Raw genomic sequence first — 9,856 nt, 5'->3', positions numbered from 1 at the left:
ACTTACATGAAGCATCTAAAATCATCAAACCCATGGATGCACGGAATAGAATGTTGATTGGAATTATTGGCTGGAAGGGAAGGGAAATAGGGAATTCTTATTCAGTGTATCAAGATTTGTTATGCAAAATGAATAAATTCTAGAGATCTGGCATATAATGTGGTGGTGGTGGTGGTGGTCTAGTCTGACTTGCAACCCTATCAATTGTAACCCTCCATGTTCCTCTGTCCATGGAATTTTCCAGACAGGAATACTGGAGTGGGTTGCCATTTCCTTCTCCAGGGATATAACATAGTAAACAGAGTTAATAATACAGTATTGTACTCTTTAAAATATGTTAGAGGAATAGATTGCAAGTATTCATACCACACAAAAGAATACAAGGACATTTTTGGAGATGATAGGTATGTTTTTATGGGCTTCAAAATTGCTCAGTGGGAAAAAAATCCAGCAGCCAATGCAGGAGACTCAGGTTCCATCCCTGGGTTGGGAAGATCCCCTTGGGAGTAGGAAATGGCAACCTACTTCAGTATTCCTGCCTGGAAAATTCCATGGACAGAGGAGCCTGGCGGGCTACAGACCCATGGGGTCTCAAAGAGTCAGACAGGACTAAGCATGCACCCACCCAAAGCTAAAAATAAAAGATGATTTATGTGAAGACAAACTCAATATTTAGAAACTCTAGGAGCCTATATTTAGAAGTTCAACTTTGATTGAATTTATATAGGGACATTGATAATATAAATGAAATATACATGGTGATTAACAATAATATTAGGGTTTTTTCTTTTTTAGCAAAAGGAGCACCCAGGGTCCAGAGGATCTAAGAAAATCTCAATGAGTGAGAAGAGCTGCCTAGAGTTAGGGAATTCCCCATTTCCATAAGCACTGAGCAGAACCACTGAGTGGTAATCCGGGATTGCAGGAAAGGGATGATTGTTTGGGGATGCAGGCAAGCACTAGAGCAGTGCTTCTCAAACTTGTTTGTGTCAAAATTTCCATGAGGGCTTGTTGAAGTGCCAAGTGCTGGCTTCACACCCAGCATAGCTGATTCAGTAGGTCAGAGATGACTCAATGAAAAAGAATCCACCTGCCAATGCAGGAGATATAGGAGATGCAGGTTCTATACCTGGGTTGGGAAGATCTCCCAGAGGAGGAAATTGCAACCCACTCCAGTAGTCTTGCCTGGGAAATCCCATGGACAGAGGGGTCTGGCAAGCTACAGTCCATGGGGTCGCCAAGAGTCAGACACACAACTGAGCACACATGAAGGTCAGATGAGCCTAAAAAAATGTGTATTTCTAACATTTCTAGGGATGGCTGATGGTCCTCAAGAACCACAATTTGAGAAGTGCTGAACTTGAGACAATTTTCCTAGATGTCAACAGTAACCACAATTTGTCATCAAAGAAAGTCAATCCTTAGCCAAAATGAATGACTTCATGATCTCCCTGGGTTTAGGTTAAGGATATTTCTGTCTTTCTGGGGAATGTTTATTTGGGGTAAATTTTGTATTGCTTTTTTCCTCCTTGTTGGCAAGCCCAGCAGACTCATGGAAAGAGGAAACCAAACAGGAGTCAGAAGCTTTCTCCTCCTGGGATTCACAGAGGACCCAAACCTGCAGCCTCTCCTCTTCGGGCTGTTTCTGTCCATGTACCTGGTCACATTCACTGGGAACCTGGCCATCATCCTAGCCATCATCTCAGATTCCCACCTCCACACCCCCATGTACTTCTTCCTCTCCAACTTGTCCTTTGCTGACATCGGTTTCACCTCCACCACCATCCCAAAGATGCTGTGGAACATCCAGAAACAGAGTCAAGTTATCACCTATGCAGGCTGCCTCAGCCAGGCTTTTTTTTTCATTGTGTTTGGATGCCTGGACAATTTACTCCTGGCTGTGATGGCCTATGACCGCTTCATGGCCATCTGTCACCCCCTGCACTACATGGTCATCATGAACCCCTGGCTCTGTGGGCTGCTGGCTCTGGGGTCCTGGAGCCTCAGTGTCACAGGCTCCCTGCTCATGACCTTAACCCTTGTGAGGCCATCCTTCTGCAGAAGCATGAAGATCACACACTTTTTCTGTGATCTTCCTAAAGTCCTGAAGCTTGCCTGTTCAAACACCATCATCAATAACACAGTGGTGTATTTTATGACTATTATCTTAGGTATTACTCCTCTCTCTGGGATCCTCTTTTCTTACTCTAAGATTTTCTCCTCCATCCTGAGAATTTCATCAGCCAAGGGGAAGTACAAAGCCTTTTCCACTTGTGGGTCTCACCTCTCGGTGGTTTCCTTGTTCTATAGCACAGGCCTAGGGGTCTACCTCAGTTCTGCAGTCACTTCATCCTCTAGGACAAGTCTGGTGGCCTCAGTGATGTACACCATGGTCACCCCCATGCTGAACCCCTTCATCTACAGTCTGAGGAACAGGGACATGAAGGGGGCCCTAGGGAGACTAATCAGCAGGGCACCATCTCTTATTCACAGGGTCTTTAGAGGGCTCTCATAAGTAACTGAGCCCATAATATTGAGGGTCAGACATCCTGGCTTCCTTCATTTAATGCTTTTCTCTTTCCTAATACTCATTTTTTAAAGAAAAACTTTCCTTGGGTCTTCACAGCCCTCTCTATTTTCTTTCATACTATATCTTTGGTTCCCTTTTTCAATTTGTAACCATATGAATTTTAACTTCATATAAATTGAACCTGATATTTTCTGTTACATTTAGTCATGATTTAAATTTCTTAAAAAATAAACTAAATCTCATGTTTTTAATATATATCTTCACAGTGAGGGGATGTATACCTATTAGGGAAATGTTGCCCTGCAAACTCATTTATAGAGATGTTTTCTGAGGCTATGTGAATCAAATCAACTGGAAGAAGTGCATTTTTTATGAATAACTTTCAGTCACATCAAAACTTAGTGATGTATATTCATTTCTGAAACATGAAGTCTGGAGCTAAACAGTTCAAAGCTGGCCTTCAAGTACTCAAGATCTTTGTGCTTTTCTGCTCTAGCTCTAGCATGAGTCTTCCACCCTCGTGGTCACAAAATGGCTTCTGCCCTTGCAGCCACTGCAACTGCATCCCAGGAAGGTGGAATGGATAAATACAATATAAAAGATATTCTTTCATCATTTATCATTTCAGCACATTCTGTCTGGCTTCCAACTTTCGTATCTGCATCCTTTGCCTAAGGGATTTCTCTAGCCTGCCCTGCCCATGTTCAGAGAATTAATGTCCCAGGAATCACTCCTTAACCAGAGAGCAACAGGAGTTGGTGTATAAATCACTTGCACATTGGGTAAGATAAGTCTGTGGCATATATGTTTGTACTGGCTCCCTGTCTTTCTCCAGCAGAAGTCCACCAGTCGATTGTGGTGGTAACTGGCTTGATAAACACACCTTTTATGGCTGTATTCTCTTGCCTGACTCACGGCTCTATTTCCTGGGATCACTAAAATCTTTGTCTTAACTGGACTGAGCTACATTTCCTGTACCACATAGGCTTTATAGGAAACATCACAAAAGGTATGCCTACCCAGAACCTGTGAATGTGACCTTTTTAGAAAGAGCTTCTTTGCCAATTTAATTAAGGGTCTTGAAATGAGATAACTTTGAATTACTTCAGTTCAGTTCAGTTGTGGAGTCATGTCTGACTCTTTGCGACCCCATGAATCACAGCATGCCAGGCCTCCCTGTCCATCACCAACTCCCTGAGTTTACCCATATTCATGTTTATCGAGTAGGTGATGCCATCCAGCCATCTCATCCTCTGTCATCCCCTTCTCCTCCTGCCCCCAATCCCTCCCAGCATCAGGGTCTTTTCCAATGAGTCAACTCTTCACATGAGGTGGCCAAAGTATTGGAGCTTCAGCTTCAGCATCAGTCCTTCCAATGAACACCCAGGACTGATATCCTTTAGGATGGACTGGTTGGATCTCCTTGCAGTCCAAAGGACTCTCAAGAGTCTTCTCCAACACCACAGTTCAAAAGCATCTATTCTTTGGCACTCAGCCTTCTTCACAGTCCAACTCTCATATCCATACATCACCACTGGGAAAACCATAGCCTTGACTAGATGAATCTTTGTTGGTAAAGTAATGTCTCTGCTTTTCAATATGCTCTCTAGGTTGGTCATAACTTTCCTTCCAAGAAGTAAGCGTCTTTTAATTTCATGGCTGCAATCACCATCTACAGTGATTTTGGAGCCCAAAAAAATAAAGTCTGACACTGTTTCCACTGTTTCCCCATCTACCTGCCATGAAGTGATGGGACCAGATGCCATGATCTTACTTTTTTGAATGTTGAGCTTTAAGCCAACTCTTTCACTCTCCTCTTTCACTTTCATCAAGAGGCTTTTTAGTTCCTCTTCACTTTCTGCCATAAGGGTGGTGTCATCTGCATATCTGAGGTTACTGATCTTTCTCCCAGCAATCCTGATTCCAGCCTGTGCTTCTTCCAGCCCAGTGTTTCTCATGATGTACTCTGCACATAAGTTAAATAAGCAGGGTGACAATATACAGCCTTGACGAACTCCTTTTCCTATTTGGAACCAGTCTGTTGTTCCATGTCCAGTTCTAACTGTTGCTTCCTGACCTGCATACAGGTTTCTCAAGAGCAGGTCAGGTGGTCTGCTATTTCCATCTCTTTCAGACTTTTCCACAGTTTATTGTGGTCCACACAGTCAAAGGCTTTGGCATAGTCAATAAAGCAGAAATAGATGTTTTTCTGGAACTCTCTTGCTTTTTCCATGATCCAACGGATGTTGGCAATTTGATCTCTGGTTCCTCTGCTTTTCTAAAACCAGCTTGAACATCTGGAAGTTCACGGTTCATGTATCACTGAAGCCTGGCTTGGAGAATTTTGAGCATTACTTTACTAGCGTGTGAGATGAGTGCAATTGTGCGGTAGTTTGAGCATTCTTTGGCATTGCCTTTCTTTGGGATTGGAATGAAAACTGACCTTTTCCAGTCCTATGGCTACCTCTGAGTTTTCCAAATTTGCTAGCATATTGAGTGCAGCACTTTCACAGCATCATCTTTCAAGATTTGAAATAGCTCAACTGGGATCACCTCCACTAGCTTTGTTCGTAGTGATGCTGCCTAAGGCCCACTTGACTTCACATTCCAGGATATCTGGCTCTAGGTGAGTGATCATACCATCGTGATTATCTGGGTCGTGAAGATCTTTTTTGTACAGTTCTTCTGTGTATTTAAGGGAAGCCCCTTAATCATACTCAAATACAAAATAAAAAAAAAATTTAAAGGTCTATACTTCCTTTTACCCATGGGATAAAATCAAATCCAAACCACAGTTACCCCCCCCCCCGCCAAAAAAAAAAATGATCTATCTTTCCCTAGTTTCTTTATTCTTTAAAATGCAGGCTTATAAAGAAAATAGAGCTGGAAGGGGTTCTAAGGATTGGAGGCAATGGGGTCATGGATCCCTTGACAGTATGTCACACTTTGTGTGATGACCTGAGTTGTGTCCTCTACAAAATTCATATGCTGAAGTCCTAACCCCCTATACCTGGGAATGTGGCTGAATTTCAAGATGGGATCTTCAAGCCATAGTAATAAGCTTCCCAGGTGGTACTAGTGGTAAAGAACCTGCCTACCAATGTAGGAGATATAAGAGATGTGGGTTAGATCCCTGGGTCAGAAAGATCCCCAGGAGGAGGGCATGGCAACTCACTCCATTATTCTTGCCTGGAGAATCCCATGGACAGAGGAGCCTCTGGAGCTATGGTCTATAGGGTCGCAAAGACTCAGACACGACTGAAGCAACTGAGCGTGCACGCAAGTTAAAATGAATTCATTCAGGCGGGCCCTACTCTTAGTTTCCTTAAGAAGAAGAGATTAAGACTCAGACACACACAGGAGGAAGACCATGTGAAGACACAAGGAAAAGACAACCATCTACAAGCCAAGGAGAGAGGCCTCAACAGAAACTGACACTGCTGGCATCTGCATCCATTACTTCGCTGTTTGTGTTGTTGTTGTTTTAACACAGTGAAAACTTTTATATTTGGAATTAGCCAGCTGGACTCAGTTTAGACGATCCCAATTTTTTTGGCAACATCCAAACCATCACAGTCAGGAGCCAGTCGAACATATGCCCTCTTCTCTCTGTCAGGCCTGATCATGGCATTGACCTCAGCCACATCAATGTCACAGAGCTTCTTCACAGCCTGTTTAATTTGGTGCTTGTTAGCCTTGACTTCCACAGTGAATACCAGTTATTTTCTTCATGGCTGACTTGGTGGTGAGGGGGAATTTGATGATGGCATAGTGGTCATTTGTTTCCCCTAGGGGCGCTCTTCTGAGGACATTGGGGCTGCCTCCTGAGCAGTGGTGTTTTGGGGCTGCCAGAAGGTGGGTAACACCCAGATCTTCTCTTTTGTATGGCTGTGGACACCTTTCAACACTGCTTTCTTGGCCCTCAAAGCCTTTGCTTTGGCTTCAGCTTTCAGAGGGGCAGGGGCTTCCTTCTTCACCTTTGGTGCCATCTTCATGAAAAGACGTGACTTTATTTATTTGGCTGTTCTGGGTCTTAGGTGTGGCATGCAGGATCTTTGATCTTCATTGAAGCGTGAAAACTCTTAGTTATGGAATGTGAGATCTAGTTCCCTGACCAAGGATAGAACCCAGGACCCCCTGCATTGTGAGTGCAGAGTCTTAGCCACTGGACCACCAGGAAACTCCTAGATCTAGGACTTCTAACATCCACAACGATGAGGGGAAAATTCTACTGTTTAAGCCACTCAATCTGTGGTATGTTGTCACATCAGCCCTAAAGAACTAGCATACCCTGCTTCCACAGGAGCCCTCTGGGGACGTAGAACACTGACCATGGGGTGGATAGAGATAAAAGCTGAAATGCTAGTTTAACACTGGGATCTCAGGCAAAGTTTCCCAAGGTCCATTGTAGAGTTGAATATTTTACAAGTGGATGAGCTTCTTGTCTTCTCATGGAATATTTCTCAACTCTTACCATAATTGTCTCCAATGGTTGTTGTTCAGTCACTAAGTCATGTCTGACTCTTTGTGACCCCACAAACTACAGCACACCAGGCTTCCCTGTCCTGCAGTATCTCCCAGAGTTTGTTCAAACTCATGTCCATTGAGTCAATGATGCCATCCAGCCATCTCATCCTCTGTCGCTCCCTTCTCCTCTTGCCCTCAATCATTCCCAGAAGCACAGTCTTTTCCAATGAATCAGTTCTTCAAGTCGGGTGGCCAAAGTACTGGACCTTCAGCTTTAGTATCAATCCTTCCAATGAATATTCAGGGTTGGTTTCCTTTAGGATTGACTGATTTGATTTCCTCGCTGTCCAAGGGACTCTCAAGAGTCTTCTCCAACACCACAATTTGAAGGCGTCAATTCTGTGGCCCTCAGCTTCCTTACGGTCCAACTCTCACACCTGTACATGACTACTGGAAAAACCATAGCTTTGACTACACAGACCTTTGTTGGCAAAATGATGTCTCTGCTTTATTAATATGTTGTCTAGGTTTGTCATAACTTTTCTTCCAAGGAGCAAGCATCTTTTAATAACACCATTCACAGTGATTTTGGTTCCATGGTAAGATAAATAAATTAAAGATTTATGAAGTGCTTCTCTCAAGTTCTCTCAGTTGCTTATGCTCAAGAATTCTCTTCAAACCTTTAAGAAATGGAGGATGGAGCATCCCAAAACCTACACATGTTTGAATTTCCCACCCTATCCTCCCCCGCCTTTAGTAGAAGTAAGTGCTCAAGTGAAGTTTAATTCGATTTAGAAAAAATTAATATTATATTTCTTAGACAAAAGGATCATGGAGTTGAGTTATATTTATAGCAGTTATAATCATGTTACCTTCTGTTTTTCCTTGTTCTCCCCACACCTTTAGTAAGGTCTCATGTAATTTCCCACCTGGTTCATTAGCCTGCAAGAAAATAATGGTTAAACTCTGACATCCACCGTTACATATAAGGGGCCCCCTGGGGCCAGCCTGGGACTGTCCAGGCCAATTAGTCCCAGGGGTCAAGTGCTGGGGTTACAAGTCCTCACTACTCATCTCCATGGGACCTGCTTCCCCAGTTCCCAACAACGAGGTGTATGAAGTAAAAGGTTTAACATGGAGGATAAGGGGTGCTCAAAGCCTGTACATCCCAAAGAAAGCACTGGCCCTAGACTGCTTCTTGAAACATGACCTCTGAACCCCTGGAATATCCTGCCTAATAAAAGTGTCTTTGTTTACCTGGGGCTTTAATCCATGCCAGGTAGTCTGGTTGATGGTGAATGCCCGTTTTTGTTCACCTGGGACCCAGGGCAATGCTATACTGTTTGCGCGTAGTGGCTCACTTATGTCTGCAGTAGCCCACCAATCCATGGGATTTTTTAGGCAAGAATACTGGAGTGGGTTGCCATTTTCTGCTCCAGGGGATCTTTCTGACCCAGGGATCAAACCTGCGCCTCCTGTGTCTCCTGCATTGCAGGCAGATTCTTTACCCACTGAGCCATCGGGGAAGCCAGGCTTTGTTCACCTGGGACCCAGGGCAATGCTATATTAGTTTGACCTCTGGAGGGACTCAGGCTTCCCTGGTGCCTCAGATGGTAAAGAATTCACCTGCTACTGCAGGAGGCTGCAATCTCTGGGTCAGGAAGACCCCCTGGAGAAGGGAATGGCTACCTACTCTAGTATTCTTACCTGGAGAATCCCACAGACAGAGGGGCCTGGTGGGCTGCAGTCCATGTGTTCACAAAGAGTCAAACATGACTGAGTGACTAACACTGGAGGGACTCAACAATGAGCTGTGAAGGGCAGCAGGAACTCCATGCCTATGTGACACACCTGGATAAAAACTCTGGACACCACGGTTCAGGTGGGCTTCCACGGTTGGCAGTATTTCATACGTGTTGTCACACCTCACTGCTGAAAGAATTAAGGGCTAGTCATGCAATTCCCCTGGGACAGGACAAATGGGAGCTCACATCTAATCTCTTCTGGACCCTTGTCACCTGCATCTTTTGCCTTTGCTGATTTCAAAGTGTCTTTTCAGGGCAATAAACCATAAATGAGAGTATCCCAGCTTTTTCAAGTTCTATGAGTCCTTCTGGTATATCATCACATCTGAAGGTGGTCATGGGGACTCCCCACACAGAGGCCATGGATATTGTTTTAAAGCTAGACAGTGTATTTAAAAAGCAGAGACACCACTTTGTCAACAAAGGTCCATATAGTCAAAGCTATCATTTTTCCAGTAGTCATGTACGGACGTGAGAGTTGAACCATGAAGAAGGCTGAGCACCGAAAAGTTGATGTTTTGGAACTGTGGTACTGGAGAAGACTCTTAAGAGTCCCTTGGACAGGAAGGAGATCAAACCAGTCAATCCTAAAAGAAATCAACCCTGAATATATACTTGAAGGACTGATGCTGAAGCTCCAATATTTTGGCCACCTGATGCAAAGAGCAGACATTGGAAAAGACCCTGATGCTGGGAAAGATCGAAGGAAAAAGCAAAAGCGGGCAGCAGAGGATGAGATGGTTAGATAGCATCACCAATCCAATGGACATGAATTTGAGCAAACTTCGGGAAACAGTGGAAGACAGAGGAGCCTGGTTGTGCTTCAGTCTACAGAGTCACAGAGTACTGAAGAACAACACTGAGGAACAGTAGTTTACCTTCTTGAGTTGCATCACTCTTTGAAAAAATGAGGAACACAAGCTGACCCCTCATCTTGTTGAACCTGAAGCTTCTCTTACCCCTAATCCCAGGGTAAATATCTCCTCCTCTGCCTGCTCATGGCCTCCCCCACAAATATTTCAGTATATTCCCAGAGAGAAACAGACACCTTAGA

General features: G+C 44.0%; 1 protein-coding gene across 1 annotated transcript; it reads left to right on the top strand.

Moving 5' to 3' along the window:
• The first annotated feature begins 1,489 nt into the window (after positions 1 to 1,489).
• On the top strand, positions 1,490 to 2,515 carry OR7C2 (olfactory receptor family 7 subfamily C member 2). The gene has a single exon (XM_002688606.4). It carries the CDS (start codon positions 1,490 to 1,492, stop codon positions 2,513 to 2,515), a length of 1,026 nt encoding a protein of 341 aa, XP_002688652.2.
• The last annotated feature ends 7,341 nt before the right edge of the window (positions 2,516 to 9,856 follow it).

Source organism: Bos taurus, chromosome 7, assembly GCF_002263795.3.
Source record: "Bos taurus isolate L1 Dominette 01449 registration number 42190680 breed Hereford chromosome 7, ARS-UCD2.0, whole genome shotgun sequence".
Taxonomy (NCBI): Eukaryota; Metazoa; Chordata; class Mammalia; order Artiodactyla; family Bovidae; genus Bos; species Bos taurus.
This window is presented reverse-complemented; position numbering and strand designations above follow the sequence as displayed.